The following is a 13,775-nucleotide window of genomic DNA, read 5'->3' as shown; positions in this document are numbered from 1 at the left end:
CATTACATCAATGCAAAAAATGTAATTTCATGTTTTATTTTATTTTTCATGTTTTATTTTCTTGTTGTGACAGATTCCCTCTTTATTCAACCGTCTCTTCTTCGTTTCCCAGTGTTGACGTCCTTTTCAAATCCTTGTTTCATAAGAAACTTTTCAAAACTTAAACTCTGTTCTTTACCTTCAAAGATAAAGTTTTACTTGTGTTTCTGGTTATATTTAAATTGCATGTATTTTGGCTACCACTGTGCATGACTGCAGTCTGTCTTTACAGAGCACGTGTCAGCTTGAGTCCATTCTGGCGAAGTTATCATCCCACTGGACCCGTGTCTGTGTTTGTCTCAGGAATGTAAGTCCAGTAATCTTTTAATCTTTTAACTCCAGTTTTGGTCTCCACCACCTCTTGAGGTATAAAAAAAAAACCCACTTGTATTACGGCTCAGTAATTACATAGTAACAGAAAATGAAAGGATTAATAAGTTATATATAGTAACCAAAGTATTACCCAAGTAAAAGCATAGTATTAACAATGAGTACATTTGGATTATGCGGTCCCCAACCGGGCCATGGACCGGTTTATGTCCAACAATATTTTCATGGACCGGCCTTTAAGGTGTCGTGGATGAATACAGCAAAATAAGACCAGCGCCAGTACCAAAAAAATAACATTTATTCATAACACATGGGAAAAGACCCAGGGAAACCAAGTTAACGATAAAATAAAAATAACGATAAAACCATACATTTCATACCCGAGCCTCAACTCTCGCGGCCTGGTACCAAACGACCCCCGGACTGGTACACGTTATTTTGTGATTTCTAGTCTTGGCCGGCTTCTTGAACCTTTGACCTGAGTTCATCCAAAGTTCAGCTCGTGATGCTTTAGCACCATATGGAAGAACAGACTTGTGTGGAAATGAAACCGCCTGCAGGGACTTCTGTTTTCTCTCATTGTCTCTTTCTTACAAGCCTGTTTGGACCGGGGCACGACGTCTTTGCCCCGATAAGTATTTTTACTTCACGTTTCCGTCTTATCGCGTTTATCAGCAGTTTAACCATGTGATCTGAGAGATGAACCAATAAGATATGCAAATTAGCCATATGCAAATTAGACACGATTTGCATAATACATTGCATGTTTATGAGGAGGAGGGAGAGGTGAGGGTTGGAAGGTTTTTTTGGCTCGCACTGCCATACTTATTAATCTCTTGTGCTTCAGTGGCGCAGTGTGGCACCTCATCTTCACGCTGCCTGCTGTTTCCCCCGCCTTCCCGCAAAATTACAGTCGGTAATCTGTTTGGCACTCAGACGAGTCACAGAGGAGAGAGAGGGGGAGAAATAACAACAGGAAGCAGGTTTGAGGAGAAATAAACATTTTAATTAGGTGTTTGGCACGGATATGTTTCACACACAAAGCCAGGAATTAAATAACATATCTGGATAGAACATTTGTATTCAGATGTACTTTAAAGTTAAATAATCTGATATAGAATTTAATGACTTTTTCATGCAGTATTCAGGTCAAGCAGGCTTTAAAAGCAACACTCGAAGATCTGTACAAGAATAAATACAAAGTTAAAAAAAAAATCCTGGAGTTCGGCCTCCGAGTTTTCACCACCGTGGCGTCGTCCCGTGTAGAGGTAGATATCGCTCGTCTGCGAACCGTCACAGGAGCGAATTCAGAAGTTCCGGTGATGGCAAAAAGTGTGTGTAGGCATTAGAAAGTCCCCTTTATTACAGGCATCACCGCCCTGCAGTCCCCGCCAAGCTCGAGAAAGACGATTTGCTCGTCTCTCCTCAGATTTTTCCCGATTGGTTTAGCCGGACCGTCTCTAGAACCGTCGAGCCGACTTCACAGCTTTCGATGTCCTTTTAAGGCGTTCAGGACGGCCGCACGTCGTTCCTTTTCTTTGTTCTCGGTCACAGGTTTGATACAGCAGCCGCTCTCTGGTGGCCGAAAGTCTGCTTCCTGATGTTTTCTGTCCTCGCTTCCTGACTTTGTCCCGGCAGCTTCCCCTGCCTCCTTCTCTTCCTGCCGGTGATGCCATTATTGCAGAAGTCACACTTGCTCCTTTTTTTCCTCAAAGTCAAACCAGCCTCAGCTTTTTCACCCTCCCATCAAAACGTCCTTTGTCAAAGCTCGCCACGCTTTGCATTTTTGTGTGTCTGTGTGTGAACTTGAGTGTGAAGCGTAACAGGCACAGCAGGGAGTGCAGAGGTGCTGCTGGCAATCCGCAAGGTCACCCACAGTAAAAAGCAAACATATAGAGAAAACTCCAACGGCAGAGTTTTCAAACTTCCAGAAAGACGCAGGACAGCGACGGTGCGGTCCGCCCCGTTTCGTCCTGCATTCTGCTCGGTTTGCAGTTCAGCCAGACGTGAAGAAGAGTAGGAGGAGGAGGACGAGCGCTCCAGATGAGCCTGACTTTCTCTGCATGGGCTCATATCTTTGTTTCTTTGTACTCGGCTCTGAAGGAGTCTTTGATGGCCAGCAGACCGGAGGCCAGGCGGAGTCCGCTCACCTTGCTGTGCCACTCCTGCGACCGACCCCTGGAAGATAAAACACAGAGGAGGTGTGTCAGCGGGAAAAAGGTGGGACAGGGGAACTATTACACCGTTACAGGCACACAAATGACATCATGTCTGCTGCTGTTCATTTTTGTAACCTCCTGCGTTTTGCCGCCACAGCAGGACCAAAAAGTTTACGATTGCGTCGGATTTCAGGGAGACGCAGCAGCAGTTTGAAAAGATGACACTCGAAAAACATGCTCCTAAATCAGCTCTGATGAGGTTTCGCCTGAGTGGCGACACCTGTCGTTCAGGACTTACACTGGCCTGCTGGTTCAATCCTCTGATTTTGAACTCAAGTCTCCATCAATGGCTTTAGATCAGGATTCACATCAGGATCAAAAATAGCTTCAAAAATGTGGAATAAAGGTTGATACACACCGAGCGCATTAGGAACAAACGTGGAACGTGGATTTTACAGCTCAAACTTGTCGTGTGACGTGTGGACACACTGAGCTCGCTGCAAAAATAAATAAATAAATAAATAAAAATCAGAAAAACAAAATTAATCCAATTAAATAGACCAAAAAATCATTTTAACACAAAAGAAATGGGCACGGACTTCACATGTCGGGTGTGTAACGGCCTTAACAATAAGTACTAATGCCATACTTAAAAAAACGTAGTTTCAGTTTCACAATTTCATCACGTTTATTAAAAGCTGAGAGATGGTGGCCTGCAGGACTCAAAAAATCCTTTTTGATTTTGAAACCCCAAACGACTGGATCCTGGGATCGGTTTGGGCATTTTCTATCGCTTTATCCAGAGGATTATGTTTTAATATCTAACGACTTTTTTTTAAAGCTATATTTTGCAAATGACTTATCGGGGCACACCTGCAGTACCTGCGTGGGCCACCAGGGGGCTGCAGTTTTAGCCAGAGCACAGAGGAAGTACTGCCCCCTTCTGTTTTTTAGACTGTTAACGGACGTATTTCATTGCTGGATTTGTTAAAGTTTGGACTCAAATGAGCACCAAGACTGTTTCGAATGTTGGTCAAATGTTTTATGGTCTTGGTTTGTTTTTTTTAGTCAGGGGTCAGTGCAGGAAGCATGGCAGGCACATCAAAAACTCAAGTCTGTCCTTATGTCTGAGAGCTTTGGATGAGACGACAAAGAAGGTATTCAGAGATTTTGACTGAGGTATGAAGTCCCTTAAATACATTTCTGCAGTTCTTGTTTATAAGTTCTTCTATGCAGGCTCATCATCTAAACCTGAGTTAAGAACAGGTAACAGAGCATCTGTTGCGCCAACCAGCGTGCAGCCTGTTACAGTCGCTCCTGCTTTTCTCTTAGTTTAGCTCTTTTTTCTTACGTATTCTTTTTTTTTCTGACTTGTATTTTCCTCCGTTTTCTATCTCTTACTCAATCATGTGGATTGAGAGAGTTTTTGTTCTTCTGGTGGCCGTGGAACTGTTACTTTTATCATGGAACGGGACCGCGGCACATCTCCTACACGCACGGACTGTTTACTCCAGAGATCAGCTGATCGCCCTGATGCCGGCCGGCTCGCTGGCCAGGCCCGCAGAAGTGCCCGCAGAAGTACCAGCTGAAATTTGGAGGAAAACACATCGGGGATGCAGAGGTCAAGGACAGAAGAGAAGAAAAAAGGTGACGGTGAGACAGCGGAGGCTCGAAGCGAGGAGGAGGTATAAACCGTGTCTGCCGTCTATCGTGATGGGAAATGTGCGATCGTTGGCAATTAAAATCGACGAGCTCTCAGCACTGGTACGGAGTCAGAGGGAATACCGAGAGTGTAGCCTGATGTGTTTCACCGAATCATGGCTGCACCAGGTCATTCCCGATGAGAATGCTTCCGTGGAAGGCTTCCACACTGTTCGGGCGGACAGGGACAGCATCGCTAGCGGTAAGCGGAAAGGAGGTGGGCTTGCTGTTTTAGTTAACAACCGGTGGTGTAACCCTGCCAACATAACAGTCAAAGAAAGGATTTGTTGCCCGGACACTGAACTGTGTGCTGTTGGACTCAGGCCGTATTATTTACCCAGGGAATTCTCTCACGTCATCTTGGTGGCTGTTTATGTTCCCCCCCTCTGCTAACCCCACAGCTGCATGTGACACTATCCACTCTGCCATAGCTCGGCTACAGACTCAGCACCCGAGTGCCTTTATTGTGATCTCGGGTGACTTCAACCATGTATCACTGGACAATACACTACCAACATTCAAACAATATGTGGACTGTCCCACCAGGGGAGAGAAAACTTTAGACTTACTGTATGCTAACGTCAAGGATGCATACAGCTCCTCCTCCCTCCCCCCACTTGGTAGGTCAGATCATAACCTGATTCACCTCACCCCCCGCTATGTGCCAATTGTGAGGAGGGAACCTGTGACCACCAGGACTGTCAGGAGGTGGTCAGAGGAGGCAATAGCGGAACTACAGGGCTGTTTCGAGGTGACCGACTGGGAAACACTCTGTGAGCCTCACGCCGAGGACATCAATGGGCTTACTGAGTGTATCACAGACTACATAACTTTCTGCACCGACTCCATTGTTCCAGCTCAGACTGTTCATTGTTACCCAAATAACAAGCCGTGGGTGACTAAGGACATCAAAGCCCTCCTCAACAACAAGAAGAGGGCTTTCAGAGGGGGCAACAAAGAGGAGGTGAGGAAGGTCCAGGTGTTACTAAAGGACAAGATCAGAGAGGCTAAGGACAATTACAGGAGGAAGCTGGAGTGGAAACTCCAGCAGAACAGCATGAGAGAGGTGTGGAGGGGCATGAAGACCATCACTGGATTCAGGCCAACCAACAGCAGGGGAGCTGAGGGAGGTGAGAATAGAGCCGACGAGTTGAATCTGTTTTTCAATAGATTCGACACCACAGTGTCTGCTCCCACCCCCACAACCTCACCTGCAGTCAGCCTGGAATCCAGAGCCACACCACTGTGCCAGCCTCTCTCTTCACATGTTGCCTCCTGTGAGATTCCTGACACCCCTCCCCCACCCATCACCTTCACTCAATACCAGGTTGAGATGCAAATGAGGAGACTTCACTCAGGCAAGTCTGCTGGACCAGACGGAGTGAGTCCCCTTGTCCTCAAGGCCTGTGCCCCCCAGCTGTGTGGAGTCTTTCATAAACTGTTTATGCTGAGTCTGAGTCTGCAGAGGGTCCCGGTGATGTGGAAGACATCATGCCTCGTCCCTGTACCAAAGACGCCTCGTCCCAGTGGCCCCCAGGATTACAGGCCCGTGGCACTGACCTCCCACATCATGAAGACCCTGGAAAGGCTCATCCTGGACCAGCTGCGACCCATAGTAAGACCACATCTGGATCCCCTTCAGTTCGCTTATCAGCCTCGTCTCGGAACAGAGGACGCCATCATCTACCTGCTCAATCGTGTCTACACCCATCTGGACCAGCCGGCGAGCACTGTGAGGGTCATGTTTTTTGACTTTTCCAGTGCTTTCAACACCATCAGGCCGACCCTCCTGGGTGATAAGTTAGCAGCGATGCAGGTGGATGCTTCTCTGGTGTCCTGGATTGTTGATTACCTGACAGGAAGACCACAATATGTACGTCTCCCACAGTGTGTGTCTGACAAGGTGATTAGCAACACAGGGGCACCACAGGGGACTGTCCTCTCCCCCTTCCTCTTCACCCTCTACACCACAGACTTCAGCCACTGCACAGAGACCTGCCATCTTCAGAAGTTTTCTGATGACTCTGCGGTGGTTGGATGCATCAGCAGGGATGATGAGACAGAGTACCGGGCTGTGGTCGACTCCTTTGTCACGTGGTGTGAGCAGAATCATCTGCAGCTCAACGTGGCAAAGACCAAGGAACTGATCGTGGACTTCAGGAAGACCAGGAAACACTTGACCCCTGTTTCAATCCAGGGGGTCAGTGTTGACATTGTGGAGGACTATAAATACCTTGGAGTACACATTGACAATAAACTGGACTGGGCTAAAAACACCACAGCACTTTACAGGAAGGGCCAGAGTCGTCTCTATTTTTTGAGGCGACTGAGGTCCTTCAACATCTGCCAGAAAATGCTGAGGATTTTCTATGAGTCTGTTGTGGCCAGTGCGATCCTCTATGCTGTTGCATGCTGGGGGAGCAGGCTGAGGGTCGCAGATGCCAACAGACTTAATAAACTGATCCGTAAGGCCAGCAATGTTGTGGGGATGGAGCTGGACTCCCTCAAGGTGGTGTCGGAGAGGCGGATGCTGTCCAAGATAAAGACAATGTTGGATAACACCTCCCACCCACTCCATGACATGCTGGTCAGTCACAGGAGCTCGTTCAGTGAGAGACTGAGATTACCGAAAAGCACCACTGAACGACACAGGAAATCTTTCCTGCCTGTGGCTCCCTGTACAACGCATCCACTCAACACACTGTTTGCTGCTACAACTACACGTGTTTCTTTTCCAAATATTTATTTATAAGTGACTTATGTATGTATGTATGTATATATATGTATATATTGTACTATTCTTAGTTAGCGTATTGTCTGTCTTGTCTTAATGTTGGTTTAAAATGGAGCACTGTAACAAAAAATAATTTCCCCCAGGGATCAATAAAGTATTCTGATTCTGATTCTGATTCTGAGCTTCAGCCTGAAAATCCACGTTGCTTTCCCCGCTCCCTCCCTCCTCGTTGAGGCTGTAACGTGTTTAATTTCCTCTGGAGGCGATAGGATCTCCTTCACAGCCCTGTACTGTAAAAAGCCCCGCTGACCTTGATGCAGTGGATCTATTGTCTTGCCTTCAAAGCTAACAAGCACTTAAAATTAATGCCACAGCAAATAAGCCCGAGACAGGCTGGCGCATCACAGATGTTTAGATGAGAGGAAATTAAAGGCGAGAGGAAGTTGGACAATGGGAAGAGTGAAGGCACTCATCCCTCTGGGCGTTTTCACTTCTTTCTTACGTGATCACTCTTGCGTAACAGGAGCGCGAGCGGGCCGATGTTTGCCTGGAAATGAAGCTGATTTCGCTTCTGTATGCGCTCTACGTCGCTCTGGATAACAGTTTCAGTTTCACAGGCGGCTCTTTATTCAGCACGTACTCATCAGAAGCAGACGCGAGTGTGTGATTGTGCGCTTCTTTTCACTTCAGTCGTAATGGGCCGACTGAAACGCCTGCTGAGATAATCACACAGTGAGAGATCAAACCCGTCTTTGCTGCTCTGCCCTCGTCTCATGTAGCAAATCACCATTTTCACTCTTTGACTGGAGTTCATTTTCTCACACGGCGACATTCAGGGAAAATTAGGAAATCAAAAGTGAAACGGTAGAAAATCCTGACAAATTGCATCTTTGAAATTTTATTTGTGATGCTTGTGTCTCTATGGACAGCATTGATTGGTCTGGTCTTCATCAAAAACTGGATGCAGTTCTATAGACATGTTTCTGGTTCCAGAGGATACATCCTGAGCTTTGTGCAGAAGCTTTGGTGTATAACGGTTTTCTGGGAGCAGTGGTGCAGGTTTTCCACCTGTAGGTTTGTGTTACTTATTTTGTAGAGCTGTTCATGGTTCCCAGGGGATGTACCCTATTCTCACTTATGGACTGCTATGAAACATGTGCAGAGATGTTTCCGAAAGAATGATCATAATCACGTTGGCATTATGGATTCTGCTCGACACTGCTGTCGTAGCTGCCGCGCCAATACTACATGCAGAAATGAGTCCATGACACCAACGTCAGTGTGGTCACTCCTCTGAGAACCAGGAACAAATCTACACGGCAGTCCGTCCTCAAGGATGGAGCAATATTCAAGGATACCTATTGTAAGCAGCTGAGACATCACTTCTGTCGTCACATTTAGGACACCGGAGCAAGTGGGTTGTGGCTGTTTAATGCAATAAAATAAAAACTATTGGTGTTTTTGTAGAGCTGGGCGATAGAACGATAACGATATGTATCGCGATATAACTTTTACTCGATAGAGAAATTAAGCTATCGCGATAGACCTCACCGCTCTTGTCCTCTTAAAAAAAAAAAAAAAAAAAAAGGCAATCCAAATTAAGTAGCGCAGAGCCGAACCAATCACAGCCGCAGCGTCATGTCGCGTGACTTGTTACGTACAGCACAAGTGCCAAGCCGCACGTGTGTTTGTTTGGGAAGCAGCCAGCGGGTAATGGAGCCAGCGCGTAATGGAGGAAATGAGTGTGCCGACTAGAAAAATCAACCGAGCGTGACCGAAGAGAAAACAGATGATGGTTGCAATGCCGGAGAGATTGTCGAACGGAAGAGCCATAGAAGTTCCGTAGTGTGAAGGTATTTCGGCTATTTCAAGTCTGACAAAAAACAGAGTAGCGTGCACTGTAAATGTGCCGAAAGCAAGTCTGGAAATACAATAAACTGGTGCATGCGTCACACTGTGCACCACGTTATTGTTTCGGTGAAATGAATTTCTACAATACTGTTACTGTTAATTCTACTCTCTGCAGTGTTTAAATGCTTACATATACACACAGTTACTGTCCCTCCACACATACGACTCGGTTCTGCTTCTATGCCCCAGCTTTGTTTACTTTTTCCCACCGAGGCTTCTAGACTTCTGATTGGCCAACATTTCTGCACGGTTAGGAATCTAGCGCCACCTGCTGCTTTGGCATGTTCATAGCAGCGTTTTCCTTCATTTCTGCCTTTATGTGTGGACGGGATTATTTTTTAAAACGAAAACGGAAAATCTCCGTTTTCAAAAATACCCGTGTACGTGTGGACGTAGCCTCAGTCTCTGACTGGAAGCGCTAATTCGTCATTCGGCTTTTGTCAGACTAAAGTAACTGTTAAAACTGTTTGAAAAGCTCAGCTATACAACAAGGAGAGATTGAGAATTTCCTTTTAGTTCTCAGTTTATTTGATATTGACAAAAGTTAGTCAGTTTTGTCTGTTCTTCTGTAAAACAAACTAAGATTTATTTTTAGAATTAATATTTTGTTTCTAAGTGGAATTGACAATTTAGTCTGTTTCGTTTGTTCTATTTTGAAACTTAAACGCTTTAGCGGCTGCCTTTTGTGTAGTTTGCAATATTTGCCTTTATTTATCTGAAAAAGTCTCATGTTCCTTAAGTACATCTACCCTGTTGAACTTATTATGGGAAATAAATATTTAAATAAAAACAAGCTGCTGATTATTTCACATTTTACTTGTGAGCAACGGCACATTTAAATCTTACAAATATAGTTATTTGGCTTATATCGTGATAGATATCGTTATCGCCTGAAATGAAAAAAACATATCGTGATATGAAAACATCTCATATCGCCCAGCTCTATGTTTTTGTAATTTTTGAATCCACTGCAGGAGGAAGGATGAGTCACCATTACATTTTTGAGATGTTCATGGTTCCCAGGGGAGTTATTGTACCTAATTTTGTGTCTTATTTTATTCCCAGAGCAGTGCCACAGTAGTTATCGAGACTTTATATGGACAAAAGAACTGTACCACGTGCACATTACGCCCATGGAAGCCCACGCAACGAAGCTCCTGGTGCAGTTTCTGTGATGATGTTAATGCCAGATGAGATTTTGAGCCCTTAAAACATCCAAATTCAAAGATTAAAAGGTGTGGCCCAGTTCTTTTTTTCCATCTATGGAATCTTGTGGAGCTGTTCGTGGTTCCCTGAGGATTTATTATAGTAATTACAATCATTTATAATGTCTCGTCAGGTACAGGATAGATCACCATTGGTTCGTTTGTGAAGGATCAATAAAAGAAATATGAACTAGCTCGACCAGATCAAACCTGAGAGCTTACATTTTGGCAGAAATGTGCCTCCCACACACTGAATCAGTGTCGCTGCCTACAGCGCCTTCCCGTGTAGTTCAATGTCAGGGATACGAGAGCGCCACCGCCACCTGCTTTCTGTGGCACGGAGGGTTAGTTTCATTTAATCAGCATAGACAAATGGAGCTGCAGGGCTCCGCCGAGAGTCAGCCTGATCACGTAAGCAGCAGAAAATCTGCAGCAACTTAGTTTCAAAGGGCATGAATCATGAGGAGGAGACCTGCTCCTCCTCCTCCTTTTTCTCATCTGCTCACCTACAGGGAGGAGCTGCAGATGGGTGCTGGCAGAGGTCAAAAACACAGAACGGGCTCAATTAAGAGAGATAACATGGACTAAGCGCGCTCTCTAGATATTTCTTTTAATAGGCTTCTCACGGCCTTAAACCCTCTCGGCCTCTGTGTAGTTGCTGCACAATTCACCTTTCAGCCTTTAAACTTAAAGGACCGTTTGGCCACTTTACTGTAAACAAATTTAAATGCTTTCTACTTGCGGCTCAGATCAGTTTAAAACGTCTCCTCACCTTGTATCTGTGCGACAGAGGTGTGTCAGTCGGGTCTTCCTGATTCCTGTGGGCTCCAGCAGGTAGAGGCAAATGTGGGTGTGGACCCTGATCCCCTCCGCCAGCACCTCGGGGAGTTCGGTAGACACAGAGGAGAGGTACGTCAGGCCGGAGGACGGGTCTGCCTGCCAGATCCTGAGGAGGGAGCGATTCATGTTACAAAGTTCTGCTCCCACAACATTATTTTTACTGTGTGGGATAATCTGCCGCTGTCTGAGTGATGCTTGTCTTGCCGTTGACATCTAAACTAAGCAGCCTCTAAAGCAAAAGGACTGAGTCAGACAAATCCTGCAACCAAACTACAATCACCCTTCTTTGTGCTAAATATCATTTTTATTTCATTTCTGTTGAATATGTGTTGAAAGTCCTGTAAATAAATGCAAATGTGCTTCAGTGTAAGCCATCAGCTGGGGAACTTATTAAGCGTTACACCAAAGGTGGTTCAAATAGACCCCGACCAGCTGCTTTCAGTGTTTTTCCTCCTTCAAACAAATGAAACTATTTATTTTTTAAAGATTGACGTTTTCATTCGAAGCCCACGGGTCCTCACGACCACACTAATGTTCTGGTTGGGTGTCCGTGAGGGATTTGGTGAAAGTAAAAGACCTCGTTTGGATGCATTATGCAGAAGTGGTGATTTTTAGTTCTTAGTCAGGGTAACTCTGAGTTCATGCTCACAGCGCTCACAGCGGCAGGCGAGTCTGAAGGTGCACCAGCGACGCGGGCCAACTGTAAACACAGATACTGTCACGTCTCATCTGACTTCAGGCTCGGATTAAAATTTCATCAACCCCCCCATTCAAACCTCACGCACACAAAAGGCATGCTTTGTTTCAGTGTAACTCAAAGTGACACTTTGAGGGTACTTTCAGCTTCAACTCCCCCGTCCTCCCCGCTCCGTACAGCTCAGCAGGTCGAGGCGAGCGCTCGTGGGCTCGCTGTGGCTCATTACCTGATTAGCAGGTGCTCCTGTAGGGGCTGCGAGCCCAGGCCGTGGCCTTGGCCCTGAAGGAGGTAGCGGTAGACGTCTGCGTCCTTGGACAAGGTCTGGATGACGGCGGCCTGATGAAGGCCTTCCTCCCACAGCTGCTGCTCCCTCAGCAGCCGGTGGAGCAGCTCCCCCTGTGCGGCGTCCACCTCCACAGAGCCTCGCCACATCCACAGCGGGCAGCCATCGTCCATCTGAAGATGAGCAGAGATGATAAATTAGAGGCAGGCCTTAAGGTTAATTTCGAGCCTTCATAGTGCGACACAGAAACCGCGTGGTGATGTCACTTCCTCCTCCCCCGCCCCCCCACATTCACCTTCTTGTAGGCCAGCTCCACGTGATCTGGAGCCGGGTGGCTCTCCCAGCCTCGGCTCTTCTCCCTGGCCTCCTTCAGGAGTTGCTGGGTGCTCAGCTGCAGTTTGCGCCTTCTCTCCTCCAAGTCCTCCTCACCGCCGCTTTGACTCGAGGTAACCAGGCCTCCTCTGGACTCCTCAGTGAAGACGTCATCACTGGCGGTTAGACTCTGGCCGGGCCAAAACTCTGGAAGCTGCAGAAAGATGATTTAGATCTTTTAATCTCTCAAAAATGTATTTTCATGCTTAGAAACGTCCTTTGCATCGGGTTGGTGGTACCTGGAACAGTCTCTGGACCTCGGTGATCATGTTAGCCAGGCCCTGGGTGGCGGCCAGGTTCTCGCTCAGGTCTCGCTGATCCGGGCGGCCGAGGCTGTACTTCCTGTGACCGGACCTACAGCAACGACACCACAGGAGCAAGTTCAACATCCTGTTATCATCTCCTATTAGAGGAGTACTTTAAGTACTCGGGGTTGGTCACCGAGAACAAAGTTGGTTTTCCTTCCCAACTGTTTTTTCAGCGGGAATAATCCTTCCATAATGGTTCCCTCACTCTGATCCTCCACCCAGCATCATGCCGTCAAAGCTTCTTGTTTTAAACTTCATGCCTCTGTCAGATTACAGTCATCAGGTTTAAAAACAGTTTTATTCATTTGGGTTTCTTTTATGTAGGAATATGGTCAAACTGGCAGGAAGATTTGTAGATTTCAGTCAAGTAAGTTTTTGTTTGGGGGCAAAAACATTATGAATGTTATTATCAAATTAATTGAATGGATTTTTGTAAGAAGCCACAGGAACCCTGCAGCTCTATGCTTTTTGTTTTGGGGACGTGTCAGTGTCACAGCGCTTCAGGCTTTGTGCATATATCAGGAATTACCACCTTCAGAAGGTCATGTTTTCTGGAAAACCCTTGCACTGAACCGACTGAGGCTGACTGGATGTATTCACAGAAAGTTCAAGTTGTTTTAGTTTGTGGCGGATGAGAGATGAGCTTCTTTTTTTCTTTTTAACTGAGAAATTACACGGTACTTCCAGCAAGCCCAGCTGGTCAGATGCATTAAAGAGAGTATAACTCTGTGGGAGTGGCGAGTTCTGTCAGAGCAGAAACACCAGATGAGATTTCATAGATCTGTGGGAGCGGCAGTCTCCCCCCACCCCGAGTTATTGTTCCCAGCACAAAGTGTGACACGATTTCTGACGGGCCGGGACTTTAGCTCGAGGGAGAACGGGAGGCACAAAGTGCTGATTGTGTCACTTCCATCATCCGTCCCGTCAGCCTGAAGGGAGGAAAAGAGGCAAAGTGGAAAGAGGTGGAGATGAAAAGGAAAGGCAGGGAGGGAGGAAGAAGGCAGAGAGAGGAAAAGCTGAAAGAAGGGTGATTACACGAATGAGAGACGAAAGAGGAGGCAGAGGAGGAGATATATGAGGAGAGAATGAGCGGAGCGAGGGTGGAGAGAGAAAGGAAGGCTGACAGACAAAAAACGAAGGACGCTTATTTGTGTAGCGCCTTTCAACAAGACGGCAATTCAAAGTGGCTTATGTAA

At 46.3% G+C, this 13,775-nt stretch overlaps 1 protein-coding gene across 3 annotated transcripts in view; it reads right to left on the bottom strand.

The window, feature by feature from the left end:
• Window positions 1–1,373: 1,373 nt before the first annotated feature.
• The window catches only part of LOC146661242 (rho GTPase-activating protein 7), a 127,192-nt gene continuing 114,790 nt past the window's right edge, over window positions 1,374–13,775 (bottom strand). For all 3 annotated transcript variants that reach the window (XM_085421339.1, XM_085421338.1, XM_085421340.1), the window contains exons 13-17: window positions 12,511–12,625; window positions 12,195–12,425; window positions 11,843–12,072; window positions 10,852–11,025; window positions 1,374–2,547 (exon numbers count right to left, since the gene is read on the bottom strand). In XM_085421339.1, coding sequence (XP_085277465.1) covers window positions 2,439–2,547; window positions 10,852–11,025; window positions 11,843–12,072; window positions 12,195–12,425; window positions 12,511–12,625 — 859 coding nt within the window. In that variant the 3' untranslated portion in view covers window positions 1,374–2,438. The remainder of the gene's footprint in view (window positions 2,548–10,851; window positions 11,026–11,842; window positions 12,073–12,194; window positions 12,426–12,510; window positions 12,626–13,775) is intronic.

This window comes from Rhamphochromis longiceps, linkage group LG10, assembly GCF_057381845.1.
Source record: "Rhamphochromis longiceps isolate RC_006_pf linkage group LG10, R_longiceps_female_GT1.1, whole genome shotgun sequence".
Classification (NCBI taxonomy): domain Eukaryota; kingdom Metazoa; phylum Chordata; class Actinopteri; order Cichliformes; family Cichlidae; genus Rhamphochromis; species Rhamphochromis longiceps.
This window is presented reverse-complemented; position numbering and strand designations above follow the sequence as displayed.